General features: G+C 44.0%; 1 protein-coding gene across 1 annotated transcript in view; it reads left to right on the forward strand.

The window, feature by feature from the left end:
* The window catches only part of LOC144488043 (leucine-rich repeat-containing protein 7-like), a gene marked incomplete at both ends in the record, with an annotated part of 99,714 nt that extends 74,694 nt beyond the window's left edge, over positions 1-25,020 (forward strand). Inside the window, 2 exons of the mRNA XM_078206067.1 lie at positions 13,252-13,344; positions 24,946-25,020. Coding sequence (XP_078062193.1) covers positions 13,252-13,344; positions 24,946-25,020 — 168 coding nt within the window. The remainder of the gene's footprint in view (positions 1-13,251; positions 13,345-24,945) is intronic.
* Between the last annotated feature and the right edge of the window lie 1,278 nt (positions 25,021-26,298).

Raw genomic sequence — 26,298 nt, forward strand, 5'->3', positions numbered from 1 at the left:
TTGCGCGTTATACAGACAAAACATACCGTTCATAGAGAAGGAAACGAGAGGGTGCAGAATGTAGTGTTACAGTCATAGCTAGGATATAGAGAAAGATCAACTTGATGCAATGTAAGTCCATTCAAAAGCCTGACAGCAGCAGGGAAGAAGCTGTTCTTGAGTCGGTTGGTACGTGACCTCAGACTTTTGTATCTTTTTCCCGAAGGAAGAAGGTGGAAGAGAGAATGTCCGGGGTGCGTGGGGTCCTTGATTATGCTGGCTGCTTTGCCGAGGCAATCGGAAGTGTAGACAGAGTCAATGGATGGGAGGCGGGTTTATGTGATGGATTGGGCTACATTCACAACCTTTTGTAGTTCTTTGTGGTCTTGGGAAGAGCAGGAGCCATACCAAGCTGTGATACAACCAGAAAGAATGCTTTCTATGGTGCATCTGTAAAAGTTGGTGAGAGTCGTAGCTGACATGGCAACTTTCCTTAGTCTTCTGAGAAAGTAGAGGCGTTGGTGGGCTTTCTTAACTATAGCGTCAGCATGGGGGGACCAGGACAGATTGTTGGTGTTCTGGACACCTAAAAACTTGAAGCTCTTGACCCTTTCTTCTTCATCCCCATTGATGTAGACAGGGGCATGTTCTCCTTTACGCTTCCTGAAGTCGATGACAATCTCCCTCGTTTTGTTGATATTGAGGGAGAGATCATTGTTGCCGCACTAGTTCATCAGATTCTCTACTTCCTTCCTGTACTCTGTCTCATCATTGTTTGAGATCTGACCCACTACGGTGGTGTTGTCAGCAAACTTGAAAATCGAATTGGAGGGGAATTTGGCCACACAGTCATAGGTGTATAAGGAGCATGGTAGGGGGCTGAGAACACAGCCTTGTGGGGCACCGGTATTGAGGATGACCGTGGAGGAGGTGTTGTTGCTTATCCTTACTGATTGTGGTCTGTGAGTTAGGAAGTTCAGGATCCAGTCGCAAAGGGAGGTGCCGAGGCCCAGGCCACGGAGTTTGGAGATTAGTTTCATGGGAATAATAGTGTTTGAGCTGTAGTCAATAAATAGGAGTCTGACATAGATGTCCTTGTTATCTAGGTGTTTCAGGGTTGAGTGCAGGGCCAGTTACTGTAGTGGCGTCTACTGTGGACCTGTTGCAGCGGTGGGCAAACTGTAGTGGATCCAGGTCATCCGGGAGGCTGGAATTGATTCATGCCATGACTAACCTTTTGAAGCACTTCATAATGATGGATGTCAGGGCCACTAGCTGATAGTCATTAAGACACGCTGCTTGGATTTTCTTGGGTACCGGGAATCTGGTCATCTTCTTGAAGCAGATAGGGACCTCAGATTGTTGTAAAGAGAGGTTGAAGATGTCTGTGAATACTTCCGCCAGTTGATCTGCGCAGGATCTGAGTGCATGTCCGGGTACCCCATCCGGGCCAGTTGCTTTCCGTGGGTTGACCTTCAAGAATGTTGCTCTGACATCTGCAGTGGTGACCCCAGATACAGGTTCATCCAGGGCTTCTAGGGTGGGGGGCATGCTCTCGCTGAGCTCTTGCTCAAAAGCGGCTTGGAATGCATTGAGCTCATCAGGGAGGGGTGCGTTGGAGCCGGCGATTTTACATGCCTTTATCTTGAAGCCTGTTATGTCTTGCAAACCTTGCCATAGTCGGTGGGGGTCGGTGTGGCTAGCCCTGGGACTCTAGCTTGATCCGGTATTGTCTTTTGGCATCTTTGATGGATCTCCTTAGATTGTATCTGGCTTTCTTGTATAGGTCAGTGTTGGCTGACTTGAACGCCTCAGACCTGGACTTCAGCAAGCAGTGGATATCCCTGTTCATCCATTGTTTCCGGTTGGGGAACACACGGATTTGCTTCTTTGGCACACAGTCTTCTACACACTTACTAATGAAGTCAGTTACTGTAGTGGCGTACTCGTTCAGGCTCGTCGCAGAGCTTTTAAATGTGACCAGTCCACTGACTCCAAGCAGTCCTGTAGGAGATCATCCGATTCCTCAGACCAACATTGCACGACTCTCTTTGATGGATTCTCCCGCTTCAGTTTTCGCTTGTAAGCTGGGAGCAGGAGCACAGCCTTGTGGTCTGATTTGCCAAACTGTGGGTGGGCAATAGAGCGGTAGGCATGTTTGATGTTTGTGTAGCAGTGGTCTCGGATGTTTGGGCCTCTGATGGAGCAGGAGACATGTTGGTAGTACTGTTAGGTTCGTTTCGAGGAGACTTGTTGCATTCTTGAAGCAATACGCAGACACCGACTATGGCTCAAAGCAAAGACAGTTTATTTACTCACATTTAAGCCGGTGGACAGTCGCTAGACAGTATCTAGCAAAAGTGTGCAACGTGGTGAGGATAACACCTCTTTTTATACCTTTCGACATTATACTTGAATGCATAATTCGGATGGATTAACGCTACTTTCAGCTGGCCAATGAGGCCCCTAGCAACCACTAGGTACAATTGGCTTCCAATCATATTTCTTTCAAAACAACCATTAACCACGCCTCATTACTTCATAGTTTCAGATGGTTTCAGTTCCCGTTTCTTAAGCTAAACAGACCCCAAAAAGTCTTATTTTTATGATATTGGTTAACCCCAAAATGAGTATTGATCACAAGGGGCCCCACAGTTGCCTTAAACGGTAATTGTGCAGCAGTTAGCTTCTTTTCCCAGCAACCATTGCACAAGCACCACAGGAGCCATGTAGAAGGCAAGCTAGGCCCAAAGTGGCAAGCTGAATGTCAAATTAGCTTAAAATGGAAAAAGGTACTGTTAGCTGCACCCTGCAAGCTGTACTATCACATTCAGTAAACTGCTGACATTGTTTACTATGATTCATTAGCAAAGTGAACTCTGCTTGCATGTCTGCAAGATTCTGTTTAATACAAACATTGTTTCTTCAGAATCACCTTAAAGTAGAAGTAAATGTTGTTAATCGCATTTTTCGAACCAAGAATAGGCATGCTTGCTTTATACTGTGTTGCAAAGCCAGCTTTAAGTCTGCAATTTTTGAGAGACCCCCAGGGTCTGCCTCAGATATTAACTCCTTTAATATCTCAGTACGCTCATGAGCTTGGCCTGATTGAAGTCCCCAGCCACGATGAACAACACTTCGGGATGTTTTGTCTCAAGGCTATTCGTAGTGGTGTATATTTCATCCAGCGCCATCTTCACGTCCGCAAGGGGTGGGATGTAAACTGCCATCAGGATAATGGAGCTAGTAGGGGCGGCATTTTAGCGTCAGGTATTCTAGGTCTGGGGAGCAGAAAGTTGCCAGTGTTGCTACGTCTAGGCACCACGAGGTGTTAATTAGGAAGCAGATCCCACCTCCTCTAGCCTTGCCTGAGGCCACTGTACGGTCCATTCGATGGATTGAGAAGCCCTCTGGTTGTAGGGCACTGTCCGGTGAAGCAGAAGTGAGCTACGTCTCTGTGAAACAGAGTACACAGCAGTCCCTCATTTCTCTTTGGAAAGTGAGTCTGGCTCTAAGTTCGTCGAGCTTGTTTTCCAGAGACTGGACATTTGCCAGGAGTAAGCTGGGGAGGGGGCCATGGGACTGCGTTGTTTCACTCTCACCTGCAGGCCTGCACTTTTCCACGCTTCCTGGAGTGTCTGCGTCTTTTCGAGCCTGGGAGACGGTGAGAGTGGTTTGCGGTGTTAAGGGTATGGTTGTGTCCAATGAGGTTGTTCGCTCTGGTCGGTGTGCGGATGGAAGATTTGTTGCCTTGCTTGCAGTTCCTGCGTCGGTAGATGGGTGTTCCGGGTCGCTGTCGGGTTGCGGTTTGGCTTCGCCGCTTGGTGGATATCCAGACCACGCTCAGGCGTGGAAGGGTCGAAGGCCGGTAAGTGGATGAAGTCCCTGGGGTCACAGTTGCGGATGAGTCCATGTATCGGGGTCCGCTGGCTCACTGCCAGTTTGGGCTCTTCCTTCAGAGGTCGGAGGACCTTTAGACTGCAATTGAATTTAAAAGAGCAGTGTTAGTGATTGTGAGGCTGAGAGAGTTTATTTTTAGGAGTGTGGGGTGACTGTAGAAGTGGGGAGGGGAGGGAGTGCTTGGAGTCTGCAGGAGGTCGCAGCTCTCTGGCTCAGAGGGGTTGGGATCTTGGGGGGAGAGGGCTCCAGCCTCAGGAATGCAGGTCTGGTCGTTGGGGACCAGCAGAGTGCAGGTCCCGGCTCCCGCAGCGTTTTCCTGGGCTCTCAGATTCTGATAGTTCAGTAGATAAATCCCCTCTGTAGAAGAGATAGTGAGATGTACCTCCACAGACAGTTCCAGTCCTTAGTTTATTTCTCAGTCTGTGGTAAGTTTCCCATGGTAGCGAGGGGACACTGCAAGTGGCATCTTTATCACCAGACTAGCAGGGGATAATGAATATGTTTCCTGCTGTTGTTTACTGTTTAGCTACCAGAGCTGTAAAGTGTATGCATATCAGAGAAAGTCAGTATCAGACGTGGTTGCAATGATGGTCAATGTCCAGGCTCACATAGGAAGATCATCCACTTATACACGGTACCAGATAAATACCTGTATCTTTGGAACTAACTGTTTAGCATGATTCTTAAACTTATTACTCCACTATTGGTGGCCTTGCTTTCAGCTGCCTAGCCACTAAACTCTGAAATTCCTTCCCTAAATCTCTCCACCTCTCTACCTCTCCTTCTTTCTTCAGAATGCTTCTTTATTTTATTTATTAGTCACAAGTAGGCTTACATTAACACCGCAATGAAGTTACTGTGAAAATCCCCTCGTCGCCACACTCCGGCACCTGTTTGGTACACTGAGGGAGAATTTAGCATGGCCAATGCACCTAACCATCACATCTTCCGGACTGTGGGAGGAAATCCACGCAGACATGGGGAGAATGTGCAAACTCTGCACAGACAGTGACCCAAGCTGGGAATTGACTCTGGGTCCCTGGCGCTGTGAGGCAGCAGTGCTAACCACTGTGCCACCCAAACCTATGCGGTGTTCTGGCAGGCTTTATAACCAGAGGAGCAGAGAGCATTTTAAACTAAATAATGGAGGCAAAAGATCAAATTTGGGAAGATGTGGTAAATCAAAGAGTAGAGACAGGGCAAAAGATAAAGATATTTTTACAGGAAATAAAAAACAGTCCATGACAGGATGAGATAGAGTGCAAATTTAACAGTAAAGCAATAGATAAGACTAGAGGTTATAAAAAGAATACAAGGCAAAAACTAAAAGCTCTGTATCTGAATTTATATAGCATTCAAAACAAATACGATGGAATAACCATTACATAGACATGGCTTAGGAGGACATGGATTGGGACCTAAACATTGATGGGTAGAGGATATTTAGGAACGACAGAAAGCTAGGAAAGGATGAAGGGGCGGCTCTGTTAGTTAATTATGGCATTAACACAATACCGAGGGATGACCTAAGTTCAGTGAACCAGGATATAGAAACAGTTTGGGTAGAGATGAGAAATGCTAAAGGAAAGAAGTCACTTGTGGGAGTCATGTACAGGTCCCCTAACAGTAACCACATGGTAAGGTGGAGCATAAAGGAAGAAAGAATTGGAGCTTGTCAAAAATGCAATAATCAAGGGAAATTTTACCTGATAACTGGAAAAGACAAATGGGTGAACCTTACAATTCCTACAGTGCAGAAGGAGGCCATTCAACTCATCGAGTCTGCACCGACTCTTTGACAGAGCATCCCATCCAGGCTCATTCCTCCACATTATCGCTGTAACCGCACACATTTACCATGGCTAATCCCTCTAACCTACACATCTTGGGACACTAAAGATCAATTTAACATGACCAATCCACCTAACCTGCACATTTCTGGACTGTGGGAGGAAACTCACGCATACAAAGGGAGAACGTGCAAACTCTACACAGATATTCACCCAAGGCCGGAATTAAACCTAGGTTCCTGGCACTGTGAGGCAGCAGTGCTAACCACCTGTGCCACCATGCTGCCCTAATCACTGTGCCACCGTGCCGCCCCTGCCATGAAGATAGCCTAGATGAGGTTCATTGAATGTTTTCAGATAGTTTCTTAGAACAGCATGTCCAGCAGCCAAACCGAGAGCAGGCTATGCTTGACCTTGTATTGTGCAATGAGATGAGAGTAATAATAATCTTAGAGTGAAGGTGCCCCGAAGTAGCAGCGACCATAATATGATTGAATTTTACATTCAATTTGAGGGAGAGAGAAGTGGGTCTGTGAACTTAAATATGCAACATTTTTTTCATTCGTGGGACATGGGCATCAATGTCTAGCCAGCATTTATTGCCCATTTCTAGTTGCCTTTGAGAAGGTAGTGATGAGCTGCCTTCTTGAAATGCTACAGTCCATGTGCAGTAAGTTGATCCACAACGCTGTTAGGGAGGGAATTCCAGGATTTTGACCCAGCGACTGCAAAGGAACGGGTGATATATTTCCAAGTCAGGGTGGTGAGTTAGCTTAGAGGGGAGCTTGCAGATGGTGGTGTTCCCATGTATCTGCTGCCCTTATCCTTCTAGATGAAAGTGGTTGTGGGTTTGGAAGGTGCTGTCTAAGAATCTTTGGTGAATCTTGTAGACAGTACACACTGCTGCTGCTGAGCATTGGTGGTGGAGGGAGTGGATTTTTGTGGATGTGGTACCAATCAAGCAGGCTGCTTTGTCCTGGATGATGTCAAGCTTCTTGAGTGTTGTTGATGCTACACCCATCCAGGCAAGTGGAGAGTATTCCATTACACTCCTGACTTGTGTCTTGTAGATGGAGGACAGACTTTGGGAGCCAGGTGGTGGGTTACCTGCCGCAGTATTCCTAGCCTCTGACCTGCTCGTGTTGCCACTGTGTTTATGTGACAAGTCCAGTTTCTGGTCAATGGTAAGCCCAAGGGTGTTGACAGTGGGGGATTTTGTGATGGTAATACCATTGAATATCAAGGGGTTAGATTGTCTCTTATTGGTGATGGTCTTTGCCTGGCATTTGTGTGGTGCCAATGATACTTGCCACTTGTCAGCCCAAGTCTGGATATTGTCCAGATTTTGTTGCATTTGAATACGACTGCTTCAGTGTCTGAGGAGTAGCGAACAGTGCTGAACATTGTGCAATTATTGGCAAACATCCCCACTTCTGACCTTATGATGAAGGGAAAGTCATTGATGAAGCAGCTGAAGATGTTTGGGCCTAGGACACTACATGAGGGCATGCAAGCAGAGCTGGTTAAAGTGAACTGGCAAATTAGGTTTACAGAAAGATCAGTAGAGATGCAGTGGCAAACATTTAAAGTGATATTTCAGAATATACTGAATAAATACATTCCAATGAGTAAGAAAAGTTCCAATGGACAGACCCACTATCCGTGGTTAACTAGAAAGGTTAAAGATATTATCAAATTTAAAGAGATAAACACAGGTGCAGGTCAGACGATCGGACAGAATATATGGGACAGCAAAGGATGACTGAAAGATTATAGGAGGAAAAAATAGAGTCGGAGAGAAGTATAAAAACAGATGGTAAGTGTTTCTATAAATATTTTAAAAAGAAATGAGTTAACAAAGTGAGCAATGGTCCTATAGAAATTGAGTCTGAAGAATTGAAATTGGAAAGCAAGACTTGAGCAGGTATTTAGCATCAGTCTTCACTATACAGGATACAAGTAAAATCCCTGAAATCACTATAAACCAGGAGATGGAAAGGAGGGAGGAACTCTGAAAAATTACTGTCACATAAAGTGGTACTGAGTAAATTATTGGAGCTCCAGGAAGAGATCAAAAAACAGCACAGCACAGAAACAGGCTCTTTGGCCCTCCAAGCCTGCGCTGATCACATTGTCCTATCTAGACCAACCGCCTGTATCCCTCTATTCTCCGCCTGTTCATGTGTCTATCCAGATAAGTCTTAAATGTCGCTAATGTGTCTGTTTGGGTCCTAATGGACTGCATCCTTGGATATTAAAAGAAGTGTCTAGAGAGTTAGTTGATGCATTGATTTTAATTCCCTTAGATACAGGGAAGGTCCCATTAGATTGGGAGATGGCAAATTTAACTACACTATTCAAAAAGTGAGGGAGCTACAGAGTAGGAATCTACAGACAGTCTGCTTAACATTTGTCATAGGGAAAATATTAGAAACTATTATTAAATAAGTTAAAACAGGGCACCTGGATAAGTTCAAGATAAGACAGAATTAACATGGTTTTCTGAAGGGGAAATCATGTTTAACCAGCTTGTTGGAGTTCTTTGAGGAAGTAACATGTGTTGTGGATAAAGGGAACTGGTGGATGTAAATTTTTCAGAAGGATTTGGTTCAGCAATGATAAAGCTATTGAATGTCAAGGAGCGATGCTTAAGTTCTCTTGTTGGAGATGGTCTTTGCCTGGCACTTGCGTGGCATGAATATTACTTGCCTCCTGTCAGCCCAAGCCTGGATTTGTCCAGGTCTCGCTGTATTTGGATATGGACTGCTTTAGTATCTGAGGAGTCATGAATGGTGCTGCAATTGTGCCATCATCAGCAAATATCCCCACTTCTGACCTTATGATGGAAGGAAAGTCACTGATGAAGCAGCTGAGGATGGTTGGGATTAGGATACTATTCTGAATTCCTTGATGCCATACCAAGTCAAATTCCTCTGGTGGATGTTGCTGCCAGCTACTACCATTCTCCCCCATGGCACTGCTCACAATGAAGAGCTATCATCTCTGACTGTCACTTAATACAGTGTGCCATGCCCAAAGGATTGAAACAAGGCTCTTGCCAGCTCTGCAGCTGGTAGGCAAGAGCCCTGGATTCCTAGTTTAAATTCCACCCTATGATAATCACTCCCGGACTACCTGGATCCACTACAGTTTGCCTACTGCCGCAACAGGTCCACAGCAGGCGCCATTTCCCTGGCCTTGTACTCAACCCTGGAACACCTAGATAACAAGGACACCTATGTCAGACTCCTATTTATTGACTACAGCTCAGCCTTCAACACTATTATTCCCATGAAACTCATCTCCAAACTCTGTGGCCTGGTCCTCGGCACCTCCCTCTGCGACTGGATCCTGAACTTCCTAACTCATAGACCACAATCAGTAAGGATAGACAACAACACTTCCTCCACAATCATCCTCAACACCGGTGCCCCACAAGGCTGTGTTTTCAGCCCCCTACCATACTCCTTATACACCTATGAGTGTGCGGCTAAATTCCCCTCCAATTCGATTTTCAAGTTTGCTGACAACACCACCGTAGTAAATCGGATTTCAAACAATGACGAGACAGAGCACAGGAATGTGATAGAGAATCTGGTGAACTGGTGCGGCAACAATAATCTCTCCCTCAATGTCAACAAAACGAAGGAGATTGTCATTGACTTCAGGAAGTGTAAAGGAGAACATGCCCCTGTCTACATCAATGGGGACGAAGTAGAAAGGGTTGAGAGCTTCAAGTTTTTAGGTGTCCAGATCACCAACAACCTGTCCTGGTACCCCCCATGCCGACACTATAGTTAAGAAAGCCCACCAACGCCTCTACTTTCTCAGAAGACTAAGGAAATTTGCCATGTCAGCTACGGCTCTCACCAACTTTTACAGATGCACCATTGTATCACAGCTTGGTATGGCTCCTGCTCTGCCCAAGACCTCAAGGAACCACAGATGGTCGTGCATGTAGCCCAATCCATCACACAAACCAGCCTCCCATCCATCGACTCTGTCTACACTTCCCGCTGCCTTGGCAAAGCAGCCAGCATAATTAAAGACCCCACATACCCCGGACATTCTCTCTTCCACCTTCATCCTTCGGGAAAAAGATACAAGAGTCTGAGGTCACGTCCCAACCGACCCAAAAACAGCTTCTTCCCTGCTGCTGTCAGACTTTTGAATGGATTTACCTTGCATTAGGTTGATCTTTCTCTACACCCTAGCTATGACTGTAACACTACATTCTGCACTTTCTCGTTTCCTTTTCTGTGAACGGGGGTATGTTTTGTCTGTATAGCGCACAAGAAACAATACTTTTCACTGTATGTTAATATATGTGACAATAATAAGTCAAAATCAAATCACTCAATGCAACTGACACATTCTAATTCCTCCCAGGTGGAAGTATCTGAGCTGGTAATTGGAAATTAAAAAGCAAATAACACAGGGAGTAAAATCAAGGAGGCTTTGGAAAAGGACCTTGCTTCTCGAATCCCTGAACATCTTTAACCTCAACATTCTCATAGTCACACCATTATCATCACCTTCATCCATGAGGATCAATTTCCCTCCTCTCTGCGGCTGCTCTTCATAAACTTCTTGTTGTGATGTATGTGCAGGAAATAAGATGCGTAAGCTAAGAATACATGAGAATTATGCCTCTTCCCTTGAGGTTGAGATGACATGAGAGAATAAAAGGTTTTAGCTGTGTGTTTTTTCACAAGGCTACCACTGTATTAGGTGTTAAAATATAAGCTACCATCGCTACAGTTTCATCAACTCTCAACGGTAGATTAGAGTGCCTCCCCAGCTGCTTCTTGGCCAGCACTCTGCCATCCAAAATGCCCCTTTCTCTGGTCTTGCATGAAGGTTTTTTCTGTCACAAGATTGAGGGAATTGGGTCATTACAAGCAGCTGAGGGATGTCTCCTCAAAGGGAGCTAACATTAAAGATCTGATGGTATTAACTTGTGCGAGAAGTAATTGCTATTGTGGAAAAGGCAACACAGATTGGAAGATGCAAGGTTTTTAACTACTGTGTTTGAATGGTGACTGTGCAGCTAATAATTATAAAGGTCGAATTCTGTGTTGTGCTGGCTCAGGAGGTTAACGCCAGTAAATTACAAGGCCACCCTTGATAGTTTGCACAACATGATGCGCTTTGCCTTTCCCAATTGAATTTCAGTTACATTAGCTTCGACCAAGAATCAATCTGGAAGATCATTGGCCTGTTAATTATGCTTAGCTCTCCCCAGATGTTGCATGATCTGTGAGTAGGTTCCAGCATTTTCTGCTTTCAGATAAAATCTAAGACCAATAAACAAATAATATAGACTTGGAAAGCATTGGTGTAAAAGGCAGAAAGGGTGAAGAATTTCTGGAGTGCATTCAGAAGAATTTCCTTGATCAGTATGTTCCAGCCCAATGAGGAAGAAGGTATTGTTTGAACTGATCTGGGAAATTAAGTGATCAAGTGTCAGGAGGGGCAAATTTAATGATCATAGTATCATAAGTATTAAAAGACAAGGGACAATCTATAGTTAAATTGACAGATGTCAAGTTAATGATACCCCAAGTGAAAACCAGGTTGAATATAGGAAGCTTAGACAAGGTATGAAAAAGGAAATTGGAGGGGTAAAGACTGGGTATAAGAAACAGGCAGATAACATGAAAAGGAATCCAAAAGACCTCTGTTGGCAGATAAACAGTAAAAGTGTAGAAAGAGTGTGCTGGGGTTGATTCTGGACCAAAAAGGAAACATAGCATGTCTGATGTACTAAACAAATATTTTGCATCTGCCTTTACCAAGAAAGAAAATGCTGCCAAAGTTATCAAGAAGGAGGATATAATTGAGGTACTAAATAGGCTAAAAATTGATAATGAGGAGTTACTAGAAAGGCTGGCTGTACTTAAGTCACCAGGATCTTAAGGGATGCATCTGAAGATGTTGAGAGAGGTAAGAGTGGAAATTGCAGAGGCACTGGTGATAATTCTTCATAGCATCCTTAGGGGTGGTGCCGGAGGACTGGAGAATTGCAAACATTACACCCTTGTTTGAAAAGGATGTAAGAATAATTCCAGCAACTACAGACCAGTCAGTTTAACCTCGGTGGTAGGAAAGCTTTTAGAAATGAAAATCTTGGACATAATTTACAGTCAGCTGGACAAGTGTGAAATAATTAAGAAAAACAGGCATAGATCTATAAAAAGATAAATTGTGTTTAACTTGATTGAGACTTTTAATGAGGTAACAGAGAGGGTAAATGAAGGTAAAGCAATTGATGTGATCTATTTAGACTTTCAAAAGACGTAAAACATAATTAAATGTCAGCAAAGTTGAAACCCATGAAGTAAAAGGGTCAGTGGCAACATAGATACAAAGTTAACTGAGTGACAGGAAACAGAATTGTGGTTAACAGTTGTTTTGAGAGAAGAGCAGGGTAAATAATGGGGTTCCTTCGGGATCACAATCAGGATCTCTACTTTTCTTGCTTTATTAATGATCTAGATTTATGTGTACAGGGCACAATTTAAAATTTTCAGATGACATAAAACCTGGAAGCATTGTGAGCTGTCAGGAAGATAATGATAGACTTCAGGAGGACACAGATAGCTAGTGGGGATGTGGAAGATAAAATCTAATAGCGTGTAAAGTGTTGCACTTGTTTAATTGCAAAGTGATGTAATTTGGTCAGAGGAGTAAGGAGAGGTAATATAAAATAAAGGATCCAATTCTGAAGGAGATGAAAAAATCGACAGACCTGAAGGTATGTGTGCACAAATTGTTGAAGGTAGCAGGGCTGTTTGAGAGTTATTAAAAAGATATATCAAATCCAGGGCTTTATATTAGAGGCATATAGTACAAAAGCAACGATGAACCTTTGTAAAACACTGCTTCAACCTCACCTGGAGTATTATTTCCAATTCTGGACACTATACTTTAGGAGGTTTTAGCGAGAGTGTAGATTTACGAGAGTGCTTCCAGGGATGAGAGACTTAAGTTACATAAATAGACTGAAGAAGCTTGGGCTGTTCTCCTCAAAAGAGAGGTTAAAAGAAGATTTGATTGAGGTGTTCTAAATCATGAGGTGTCGAGACAGAGTAGACAGAAAAATTATTCCGATTGGCAGGAGAATTGAGAACCAGAGGGCACAGATTTAAAATGATTGGCTAAAGAACCAAAGGCAGCATGAAGAAAAACCTTTCACTTAGTGATTTGGAATGCACTGTCTGATTGTGTGGTAAAGGTAGATTCAATCATGGCTTTCAAAAGGGAAGTGGATAAGCACCTGAGGGGCAGGGGGAAATCAGGAGCCTTGAGAAAGGACAATGGAGATTGCTCTTGCAGAGAGCCAGTGTGAGCTTGATGGGCTAAATTGCATCCTCCTGTGCTATGATTCTGTGGAACCTTCCTGACTTGTAGTGTCCAATTCCATATTAGACAGTGGACTTTCGCATTGATTCATTAGAACTAATCACTAGACAAACTGCAATGTATTACAGCATAATGAACCTTCATATATTTATTCCAGAATTGCCCATATTGCTGTACTTGCACTAACTATGCTGTGGCTGTTTACTTTTTAATTCAGTTTTGTGTAAGAATAGAGAAGAACCCGGGCCTCGGCTTCAGTATAAGTGGTGGAATAAGCGGACAAGGGAATCCTTTCAAGCCTTCTGATATGGTAATTTTAAACAAAACATATAAAAGTGCAATTGCAATTGTCCCTGATCACTTACAGGCTACAGTAACATTGCACTACCCTCCATAGGTTGATGGCAACTATCAAAGGATGAGCAGAAGTCAGCTACAGATGGTAAAGGGAAATGGTGTAAGTCAGCGAAGTTGGTTCTTCATTAACAATAAATGGCATGCTTTATAACTCCTGAAATTGGGATTATTGTTTGCCTACATCATTTATTTTATTGATTAATCAAGCCATGATTTCCAAGTACTAAAATATCTCCAATTAAGTATGTAGTCTAGAATTCATACTTTAACTGCCAGCCATTCACAAAATCCACAACTTGTTCACAGAAATTTAGGTTTTCTGCCTGATGTTATTTTACCACTCATGTTAATCAGTTTATTTTAAATCGCTTATCACCAGTGTCAAATTAACACAATCATCAAATCTAGTCACAATATATCTATTATTTAATGCAGCTGCATATGTTATGTGCCATGGTTACATTTTCACAAGGTCAATATTGCTCTGTAACAGTTTCCTACTTATCTTCTTGATATTGCAGCCCTTCTGTATTCACACTTTGTAATAGTTTGAAGGAAACCACTCACATACAGCAAGAATGTATACATTATTCGGTCTGGGGAATCAGCTATTTATTTTGTCATGGAGTCCCCTTCTCCCATTTAATCCCCCCCTTCCCTTTGGACTGAGCGCTTGCATTATAAATTAGTTCTTTTTGGTGTGCACTGTTGGAATGCTTCCTAAATATTAAACAACTGTAACAATTGTAGTAGGGCCTAAATAACTAGTCAAGAAGAATTGTATGGGATGCTTTGATTGTAAGAATTATGAAAAAAAAACTACAAGATAATCTTACTTAATACCAGCATCCTTCATACACTTTGAGAACCATATTAAAGTTGCACCGGTTTATGAGATGGAATGTCCAAGCTGCTACAACAACAAGTCTGTTGTCAAAACACATCTTCTAAAACTATTATCCTATCCAAATTTGACCAATGTGTTCAGTAAATGTGTGAGTGGTATTCTACATGTATGAGCTTGTATTCTGACTTTCAAGTACTATCAATGGGCAACTAAGAGGAGAAAGGAATTAGACACCAGATAACAAAAATGGCCCTTAACCAGACTTTTGGAACAGTTGAATAGTGGCCAATGTCATACGGCCCATCACGGCTGTCAGCAAAGAACAGAGAAATTGGTGCTTAGCCAAATCTCCATTCATAGCAGCAGGACCGGAGAATCCCAGTCATGGCGATGTCAGAGAATCACAGCAAATATGCTGGAGAACGTATTCCATTATACATTTCACTATACATGTTTTGTCACCAAGTTATCTCGTGGTGTCTCCATATAGCAAATATCTACCAGGATTTCCTATCTCCTGTGTTTGGAGAATGTAGGAAGAATGCATTTCTAGTAATACAGGTAGGAAACATCAAAGCACAGAAGAGTACCAAACAATTAGTACATAGTCTATAAGAAACATGAAGGTTTCAGGCAGGAACTATTTAAAAGCAACTTCTATTTAGTGAGACACACAGGGGTGAGAACCTACTGAGTTTATTCCTAAGGATCAATGAAAGCCATGACCAAATGCTTGTCTACTGAAATCAACCACTACTCTAGAATCATCCTGGGATGGATTTAATCCAGAAATATGGTGGCTGGGCCCACTTAATTGTGGGAGAAGCCCCACATCGGTCTCCCAGTGGCAGCAGAACCTCCCTCAGTTAAGTTGTTTGGCAGATGGGGCCGATGCAGGATTCCCAGCAGCTGGCATTGGGATGTCTTTTAGGCTCATGAGCCAATTGGCAGTCATCATCCCTGAGCCCACCGTTATTTAGTGGGTATGGCTTTCCCACGCCTTCGGGAGGCAGCCCAGCAAAAACTATCAGAGTAGCCAGCAGCCTCCTGGAGGGGTCCTTGTTAGGCACTCTATGTCCGATTGAGAGACCCAGCATTGGGGAGGGGAGTCGCCACCCTGCTGAACTTGCCTCCGAACCCCTCCTCCCACTTTCCTGTGATGTCCATCCCGCCTTCACTCATCTTTGGCCTGGGTCCCATGATGATCTTGAGCACCTCGTTAATCTAGTTGCACTATTCCTACTGGATTGGTGGCAATGATGAGATTCCATGCTATCTTCCTGGCTCACCATGCTGATCGACCAGTGTGGCAAGCTGGTAAGATTGTGCCCGAAGTGTCATAACGGTGAGAAAACTGGATCGATCTGTGCCAGTCTGTCAAGCATGATCTGGACCGCAATCGTTCCAAACTCAGTCACTTTTTTGGAGAGTGTTGAGTTGCGTGACAGTACTAAATGGGCAGGGCCTAAACACAATGTTGAGCTCAGGGAGCAAAGCAGATGCCATTCCCCAAGGGCGCCCCAATCTCACAATGCACTGTGAGACCCCCCTCCCTCAGACATCGTGACCTCCCCTCATTGGCGGAATGTTTCCCTACCTCTCCCTGACATGGGTTTCCGAAATTGGGGCATCGGAGCCTCCCAATTAGTCCCACTGCCTGACCCCCGACAGGCCCCCCCTTCATGTGCCATCCCTGCACAAACCCCCGGCATAGCTTCCCCTGCACTAGCCCCCTCGTCATTACCCCCTCATTATAGCCCCCACTCAGGCCTCACCCCCACCCCCACAGGCTCAACCCCCTTGGTACTGCCCTTGGCACACTAGCAGTGCCTAACTAGCACTGCCAAGGTGCCTGGTGGGCATTGCCAGTTGGGCACTGCCTGATGGGCACTGGCAGGCCATGCCGCTGACCATCCGGGGGACTTCAATGGCCTTCGAGCCCCTTTACATGGCCATTGTAGTGGAGACCAGTAGTGATTCTCGCTGTTCTTGCACCACGCCTGAAGGTCGGAAGATCCTGGGAGCTGGGAGAATCCAGTGTCGAACAGGCTAAGCATATTTAAATGCTACATTAAATATGCTAATTGGCCTTGCGTCCTTTTAAATGCGACTTTAAATATGCTAAGTGGCCTTGCACCCTTTCTGGGTGTGATCCAGTTTGCACCATTTGAAAGGGAACGAGAAGATTGCAAACTGTTTGGCGCTGGGCACAAAGCAGATTTTTAGGCCCACACACTATTCTCCGGGATCAGCGCGATCTGCACAAGATGCAGCAAGGTCAGAAAATCACCCCCGTTGTTTTGAGGCAGGATTCACTGTCATGGAACGTTGTGCACAGCACAATGTAGCCACACAATGTGGAAAACTCTTGCATCAGGATGACAGACAGGAGCAACATTGCTCCTCAGATGAGGATGAATAGGATGAGCCTCAGGCCGAGGACATGAATGTGTGTGAGCCTCTAATGGATACCAGGACCATGGAGAGACATGCCAAATATATCAGGGGTGATCTTTAAGATGGAGGAATCTACATGACCATTGTAAGGACATATTTGCCTGCTCAGGATGTCTAACAACCCTTGCAGCCTCCCCCCACCCCATCTGAGGACTACATCTGCGACTGTGTCCTCAACCACCCAGAATAGCAAGAGGAGTGGACGTCTGTCACAAACACATGCTACAGAATTCTGTTACCCAGGAGAATGGGGCCTGTGGGCCTACGTCAAGCAGCCTATCAGAGATCTCAGAACCTGCTCCATAGATTCTTGATTTCACATAAAGTATATCAATTGTCCTGTGGAACATAATCTCAGTCAGTCTCTTTGATACTGCATATAATGGAGCGTCTGTGGAGGCGACTTCTTTTTCTTTCTCCTACAGGGCTGGCAAACGTCAAAATGAACACACGTGAACATTCAATAAAGACCGGTTGCAAACACACAACACATTAGTCTCCTACATTCTAACACTGCTTGAGTGCTAAGCATGAGCGGCAGGTCACAGTGGTTAGCACTGCTGCCTCACAGCGCCAGGGACCCAGGTTCAATTCCCAGCTTGGGTCACTGTCTACTGTAGCGGGCTCCCTCTTTTTAACTCCACTCGTGGGCTTATTTTAGGTTTGGTTCTCCGTTACCCAAACCCCACCAATGCCCGAGTGATTCTCTCACCGATGGAACAACGACCACCTTGCGCCTACTTCACTAGAGTCGCGCTCCGAAGAGAGAGAAAAGGAAACTCCTGCCTATCCACTACCTGGCAGCCTTTCCTGAGTGGGCGGGTTCGAATCGCCCAGAGTACCCTCGGTTCTCGACTCCGGAATTATGGTAAGGGATATTAAAATGTGACCTGACCAGAGATAGCTGATGAGAAAATGAAAGAGCAAGATGGGCTCCAATCGAGTTCAAATCATATATCTTTTATTAAACACCAAAATTAAACCTCATCAACACCAGAAAACAACATATAGGTATCTTATACTCTATAACTATGACTATGGGAACAAAACTAAACGGGCACAACGTCAATTCTAACTTTAAACAGTGTTAGCAATATCTTATACTATGAAAAGGTTCATGCACCCACCATTCCCACAAAAGCCTCCACTGCTATATTACCCTCGGGAACTTCACGAATTACTAGGAAATACTCAGTTGAGCCGACCTTGACCTTCTGGGCCGTCTGTGTGCTGGAAAACTGCTGTCTGCAACGCAGTTCAGGAGGGTGAGAGAGTTGTCATACGGGTCCGAGGAGAGAGAGAGAAAGGCTGTGAAGCCACACCTTTTAAAGCTCAGATTTCAAAAGTCCCGTGAGCTCCGCCCCCACCGGCAATTTCAAGAACAATGGTCCTGAATCGCTATCAGCCTCAGTGATAGCACAGCCTATTGAAATCACAAACGGCTGAGACTGCCTTGTCCAGTATGAATGGCCCATCGATGTTCCTAATCACTTTACCGGGGCTTACAGATTGCTTTCCCATGATGGGGATGGGTTTCTCCTTACTGCTGGATAGCCCCATTATCGTATCTATTGTATCTTATCCAGGTACATTGTGGCTGGTCTTCCAATCTCGATGCAGGTCTGGTCTGGTGACGTCATCTGCTCCCTTTGTGATTCAGTTAATCTAATCAGCAGCCTGTCTGGACCCTGACCATTTGTGAGTTCGACTGGAGGCACCCTTTCTGGGCTGAGCCTGCTGGGAGAAAACAGCCAGTTTCTGCAGCCAAACGTGGCCACTTCTACCATTTAAATGGCCATTGTGCGTTTTACAGTCCTTATATGCATTGGTGTTGCCCGAAAAACTTACACTATAGAGTCTGCACATTCTCCTTGTGTCTGCGTGCGTTTCCTCCGGGTGCTCCGGTTTCCTCCCACAGTCCAAAAGACGTGCTGGTTAGGTGCATTGGCCATGCTAAATTCTCCCTCAGTGTACCCGAACAGACGCCGGAGTGTGGCAACTAGGAGATTTTCACAGTACTTTCATTGCAGTGTTAATGTAAGCCTACTTGTAACTAATAAATAAACGTCTAAAAACTATAAAACTTTAAACTTTAACAATTTAGTTACGTCTCGGACAAATCAAGTCCCAAAAAAAAGATAATGCTGAGCGCATGAATTAAATGAAAACAATATATTGTGCAATATTTACATACGACAAAGTGGATTTTATAAAATCACCTTTGTTCTCTCATAAATTCTTAGGTTTCCTACTCTTACCACTACATTTAGGTGAAATGTCAGCAGCTGAGATCGATGTTGACAGCCGAGTCTGATGCCCTTTTGCTTTGCTCGGAGCCTCTGGAGGTCCAAGGCCTTGAAGGCCCACTGGGGGATTTCATGCCCAGATGCAGGGGCAACCTCCTCAACTATACCTGCTGGAGGCAATGGGGTCAATGGCAGGGGGATGAGAACAGGTTGTTCACCCTATAGGTGTCCTCAGAGGAAGCTCCAGGGCAGCTGGCACACACTTTTCTTCAATCAGGGTGCGCAATTTACCTTCCTGTCTCCCTGAGGAAAAGGGGCACCTGGAGGAAGGGCAACATGCCTCGTCGCCCTCCTGTACGAAGCATTTAGCTAGAGTGATATGTTGCAGGTCAGAGCGCAGGTGGGACGATTACTTGACTTGGCTTTCCACAGCAATCTCCAACCTCGCCATGTGCTCATATGTCTGAGGCATGGCAAAATGCATGGCTTGCATGGACTTCTCCATAGTCCATGCAAAGTTGCACCTAACCCCTGGCATCTCTGCCATATGTTTCCTTAAACACTGTTACATTTCCAGCAGACCTCTTGTAGCCACAACCAGGGGCCCATCATCAGCATAGGGCTCAGCCGGCCTGTATTTCCAACAGCTCTCTGAGAGTCTGGGATCTCAGCTGTCACAGCCTCCCTCAACTGCTGGGCTGTGCCTGTATTGTGCTCACTGGAATGTGGATATGATTCTAAAAACAGGCCCTTCATAGAACAGCTGAGGGTGCAGGAGAGGTTGATGATGGTGCATCCCCTGGGTCACTGGTGTCATCATTCCCAGAGATGGTTTTCAGTCTCCTGGAATGGCTGAGTCCTGGGTTTAGATTGTGGAGGAGAACAAAAATAAATACATGAAGCTCCACAGAGTCTCTGAGCACAGCACAATTCCTCACGTGGACCTGAGCACACATAATGGCAGCACCAGGTTTGATGTATCTTACTGTGAAGTCTTACCAATCCAGCCTTGCTATCAGCTACAGCTCAACCGCTCTGTCCTCCTGCAATCTGGAGGGATTCTCCAGGGTGAGCACCTTGAGATCGGGCAACCTCTGTCCAACTTTGGGTTATGGATTTATTTGTCCTGGGGGAGAAAGTTGAGACTTATTGACTTGACAAATGCCAACTGATCTCCTTATTTGCATGCATCCCCACCACACTGGACTGCCAATGTGTCAAGTTGCATCCAATTGCTCATTTAAGCCAAACTGTCACGTGTTGGCTTCAAGTGCCATGCGGTCATCAGGTTCATCTTGCATTCACCGGCCTAAGCTACTTGCACATTCGCATAAATATATAACCTGATACACAAGAAGCAATCCCATGCCACTGTGATACTTAACCAGGCATATAAAATGAGGTCATTGACCCTTTTTCCTGCACTGCACCATTTCCAGGAGACCCCACCATTGCGAACCTCCTCTAAGATCTCCATCCAGGCTGCCTTTGTCAGGCAAGAGGATTTCCTGTTCCCATTGCTTGGAAAGAGCACTTCCCTCTGTTCTCTGACAGTCTGGTGTGGAATGTGTAGGAAGGCATCACTGAAACATGGAGCAAATCCATGTCTTTGTTCCGACATCTTCAAAGTGACATGGAAAGGCCTTGGATTTGATGGGGTGGGTGAGTGAGGTGGGGGGTCCAGGACAGTACAGATTAATAAGGGGGAGTGATGGGAGCAGGGGGGGTGGAGTTTGAAGGGGCATGAGGAGGATGAAGGGATCCAGAGAGCAAAAGGCTCTCTGTGTCGGCCAATGCTGGGTTTGAACAAACATCAAACAACAGCATCACAAGAAAGCCATAAATTGACTGATTGGTTGGTGAGTAACTTCTATTAGGGAGTATCTGTAAACAGCAGGAATTTAGAAAAACGTGATTTTTAAAATAACCCTTAATAGCTACCTTATAATTAATTATGAGGTACAAGCATCCTTTTTTTTTAGAATCATATAGCTGTCAGTGTGTGAAAGTTCAGATATCTCAGCAAACACAGCATTTTCCTGTTATTGCCAAGATAAGCGTTACTTTAAACAATGCATGCACCTTAATATCTTGTGTTACTTCACTTTCAAGTTTAAAATTTGCATAGTTTTAAAGTATTACATAGGAAAATAAAGAGCATACCATGAAAAGATCATTTGGTCAATTTAGTCTACACCATCCTATTTATGATTATTATCCCAAAGACTCCTCTCCACCATCATCAACAATTACTAATTTTCCGCTTTAAGAACTGTTCTAAAACAACTCTGAAACAAATGCTGTCATAATCTCAAAATCCTTCTTTGCAAACTCCGTGCTAATTTCCTTTTAAAAGTATGAATCAACCCAATTTCCTATCTTCTCTGAAGATTAATTTTTTCTATTTTGTAATCTTGTTTGATATTTTTAAATTTATACTTATGTGTTCATATGTTCAACTTAAGTAGTTTATTTCAACTTTGTCTGTTTAAGCAGGGCAGAAGAGACAATCTGGGAAATTACAGGCCCGTGAGCCTTACATCAGTGGTGGGGAAATTAGTGGAGAAGATTCTTAGGGACAGGATGTACTCACATCTGGAAGAGAATAAGTTTATTAGTGATAGGCATCATGATTTTGTGAAGGGGAGATCGTGTCTCACAGACTTGATCAAATTCTTTGAGGAAATGACAAGAAGGGCAGGGCAATGGATTTTATATACATGGACTTTAGTAAAGCCTTCGATAAGATTCCTCATGGCAGGCTGATATAGAAGGTGAGGTCATTATGGGATCCGAGGTGATCTGGTAAGATGGATGCAAAACTGGCTTGGACATAGAAAATAGAGAGGAGCAGTGGAGGGGTACTTTTCTAACAGGAGGTCTGTGATAAGCGGTGTTCCACAAGGATCAGTGCTGGGGTCTCTGTTGTTTGTAATATATATATAAATGATTTGGAGAAAATGTAGGTGGTCTGATTAATAAATTTGCAGATGATACAAAAATTGGGGGAGTAGCGGATAGTGAGGAGGATTGTCAGAGGATACAGCAGGATATAAATCAGCTGGGGACCTGGGCCGAAAGATGGCAGATGGAATTTAAGATGTGGAGATGCCGGCGTTGGACTGGGGTAAACACAGTAAGAAGTTTAACAACACCAGGTTAAAGTCCAACAGGTTTATTTGGTAGCAAAAGCCACACAGATGGAATTTAACCCAGACAAATGTGAGGTGATGCGATTTGGAAGGTCTACTGCAGAAGGAAAGTATACAGTAAATGGTAGAACCATCAGAAATATTAGCATCTAGTTGTGCAGATCCACAGTTCCCTGAAGGTGGCAACTCAGGTGGACAAAATGGTCAAGAAGGCATAGGGCATGCTGGCCTTCATCAGTCGGGGCGTTGAGTATAGGAATTGTAAAATCATGTTGCAGCTGTAGAAGACTTTGGTTAGGCCGCATTTGAAGTATTGTGTACAATTCTGACCGCCACACTACCGGAAGGATGTTGATGCATTGGAAAGGGTGCAGAAGAGATTTACCAGGATGTTGCCTGGTTTGGAGGATATAGACTATGAAGAGAGATTGTTTTCATTGGAGCATCGGAGGATGAGGGGGGACTGAAAGAGGTTTACAAGATTATGATAGGCTTGGATAGAGTGGATAGTCAGAGTCTTTTTCCCAGGGTCGAAGAGTCAATTACTTGGGGGCATAGGTTGAAAGTGAGAGGGGGAAAGTTTAAAAGAGACATAAGGGACAAGTTTTTCACACAGAGGGAGGTGAATGCCTCGAACTTGCTGCCGGAGGAGGTGGTGGAAGCAAATTCTACGATAATGTTCAAGAGCCATCTGGATAGATACATGAATAGGCAGGGAATAGAGGGATATGGACCATGTAGAGGCAAGAACATATTAGATGAGAGGGGCATCTGTGTTGGCACAGACTTGGTGGGCTGAAGATCCTGTTCCTGTGCTGTACTGTTCTTTGTTCGTTATTTATCTTAAATACTTGAATCATGTTCACACCTAAATTAATGAACAGAAATAATGATTCCTGTTTCATGGAAATATTACCCTATATTTATCTATATTAGAATCTGTCTCATGTAACTCAGCTGTTTAGATAATTGCTCAAAGTCTTTCTGAAGATAATGAACCTTTCTACTTAATACTTACCCACATGGCTTTGTGTTCACAATCGTAAATAGCTTTCCATCTATATTTGTCCTTATGATTTTCAGTCTGTTTTATAACCAGTTCTTCTTAAGGGAAGAAATCAATGCAGCATTGTTAATTTTCCTGGGAGCCTTTTCTGTATATCTACAAATCTAAGGGAGGGGGAATCACTTGCATTCTAGTGAATTTTCATGAATGAGTCATGACTGCAAGCTACGTTATATAAATTTATGAACAGCAGATAATATGCTACACTTTCTGACTGGCAAAAAAATCTAGAAATGCATTAAGGATTTAATTCCATATTGATTTTCCTGTATTAATTCTTGTTTAATTATTTGTCATGCCACTGGCATGACAAATAATTAAATAATTGGAAGCACCTGTTTTAATATTTGATTGGATATAGGAAATTTCTATGATTGATAGCTGATAGAACAAGAACATGGTTGCACTTTCACTATCTATTCAGTTACATTAATTGTTGTCTACATGGAACCTTTCAGAATTTTAAAACACAAATGTGCCAATTTTATATGCAACACTAGGATTCAGTTCAAAAGTGTCATTATAACACAACAGGCTGTAACACAACCAAACTGTAAATATAGCAGCCAAAATATTATTAAAAGGCATCATGGAAACACAGTGTTTAGTACTGCTGCCTCACAGAGTCAGGGATAGGGGTTCGATCCTAGCCTTGGGGGACTATCTGTGGAATTTGCACATTCTCCCAGTGTCTGCGTGGGTGTTTTCCAGGTGCTGCAGCTGCTTACCAGTTTCCTCCCTACAGTCCAAAGCTGTGCATGTTAGGTGGATTGGCCTTGCTTAATTTCCCCTTAGTCTCCAAAGATCTGTAGGTTAGGTGGAATAGCCATGGCAAATTTGCAGAGTCACAGGTCACAGGCATAGGATGGGGCTGGGGGTTGAGGTGGGGGAGGGAGGTAGGGATTGGTTGGGCCTGCGTAAGATGCTCTTTCATAGAGTTGGTGCAGACTCAATGGGCCAAATGGCTTCCTTCTGCACTGTAGGGTTTCTATGATTATTTTATTAAGTGGAACTAACATCTATGGGAATGATAACTATGGGTGACATTGTGGCACAGTGATTAGTACTGCTGCCTCACAGCGCCAGGGACCCGGGTTCAATTCCAGCCTCGGATGACTGTCAGGTGACACATTCTGCCTGTGTCAGTGTGGGTTTCCTCCGGGTGCTCCGGTTTTCTCCCACACTCCAAAGATGTGCAGGTTAGGTTGATTGGCCATGCTAAATCGCCCCTTAGTGTCAGGAGGACTAACGGTAAATACATGGGGTTACGGGAATAGGGCCTGGGTGGGATTGTTATCGGTGTAGGCTCGACAGGCTGAAAGGCCTCTTTCTGCACTGTAGGGATTCTATAATTTCGATCATTCTTCCACAAAAGCACAATGTTATTTATTCTAAATGTTTTTTTAAATCAATTTTCAGTCTTATATATTTTTGTACAAAAATTCTTTACTTTTGAGAATCTTTTGCTCAGTCACTTGAGAAATGTCAGTGCAAGAGACTGGAACATTTATTTTGGACACATAGCAATAGCGCCAAACAATCTAAAAGTCAGATGGAGAATAAAGCTCCTTTCAGATGCCCTCAACTCAAATGAACGCCTCTATTAAACCAGGTTAACATTTTTCATTCCCCACACCAGCCAAACCCCCTCCTCTCTGAAGGATATGAAAATTAAATATGACAGATATAGGAAATATGAAATAAAAGCAAAATAATAGAATTATACATTGCAACTCATTTAATTCATAATGAAGTCAAGCCATAACTCTCACTCTTGCTTCAACAGGGTATCTTTGTAACTAGAGTGCAACCTGATGGACCAGCATCCAATCTGTTACAGCCTGGAGACAAGATCCTTAAGGTGAAGTGGATAGTTCAGAAATTCCAGTGGGAATAAAATTATCAGTTTAATTGTGTGGGCCTATGCCAGTCACAACTCCTACAAAAAGATAACTTTTACTCCATTCTATCAAACCCAGATCCCAAGTGAGAAAGAATATCTGCTGACCCGTGTTATGACCCAACTTAAGGTGTATTTATGGTGTTTATAAACCTTGGAAATGTTTCAAACAGATTGAAAATTAGGTCCATACATTAGACTCATGACAATGGTTGGGGCATGTGAAGTCAAGAGGACAGATAACTGAATGTATAGAAAATTGGCTAAAAGGAATAGAAAGTTGAGAGCAGGGATAAAGCAAAGTTGTTCAGATTGGATGAGGGTAGGGAAAGTGCTGTTCCGGAAGGATCAGTGCTGGAATCACTTTATAATTTAATGTTTTGATTATAGGGACAAGTACTTCAATATCAAAGAAGAATGCAACATAATATAAGAAGACATTAAACATTTTCAGAATGGACAATTAACTGACAAATGAACTTTAACATAGATAAATGTGAGGTGATGCACTTTGATAAGAAACGTGGCCTACATCTTAGAAAATTGAATTGGATCAAAGAGCAAAGGGATGTAGGGATACAGATGAACAAATCATTAAAACTAGCATTGCAGGTCAGAAAAGTAATGGAAATTGCTAACAAACACTAAGTTATTTCTAGAGGCATAGAATTAAAAAGCAGTGAAGTTACCTTAAAATTGGTCAGGATGCTCCAAATGAGTAATGTACATAGATTAAGTCTCCAAACTATAAAAAAAATGACATAGAAGCACAGAAGAACTGCAACCATACAACGGCCGGGGCCATAAGGGACGGACCTGTTGGGGGGATGCGATCGGTGGGGTGAACCTGCTGCCACTCTGGGATCGGTGGGAGAGGGAGGGAGGAGATGATTGGGGTGGGGGGGCAGTGGGCGGGGAGATCAGGGTTGGCCAGAGGGCGGGGGGAACATAGGGGCTAACCCACAGAGGTCCGGGTGGCCAGCGATCGGGAGGGGGGGTGCAGGGGGGTGGTTCGGAAGGCCAGCGAACAGGAGGTTGCGGGGCTGACCAGCAATTGGGAAGCCAGCAGTGGACTGCCACTTCGCATGCGCTGATCTCGGTGCTGACAGATTGACAGATGCACAGTGGCCCACTCAGCGCTATGCTGCCGGCCTATCGGGTGTGAAGAGGCCCCGCCCATCACTTACCAGTGTGAATCCCACTGAGGCATTCTGCAATGCTCAGAGTGTCAGAGATTCA

The sequence above is a fragment of the Mustelus asterias genome, unplaced genomic scaffold (genome assembly GCF_964213995.1).
Source record: "Mustelus asterias unplaced genomic scaffold, sMusAst1.hap1.1 HAP1_SCAFFOLD_1234, whole genome shotgun sequence".
NCBI lineage: Eukaryota > Metazoa > Chordata > Chondrichthyes > Carcharhiniformes > Triakidae > Mustelus > Mustelus asterias.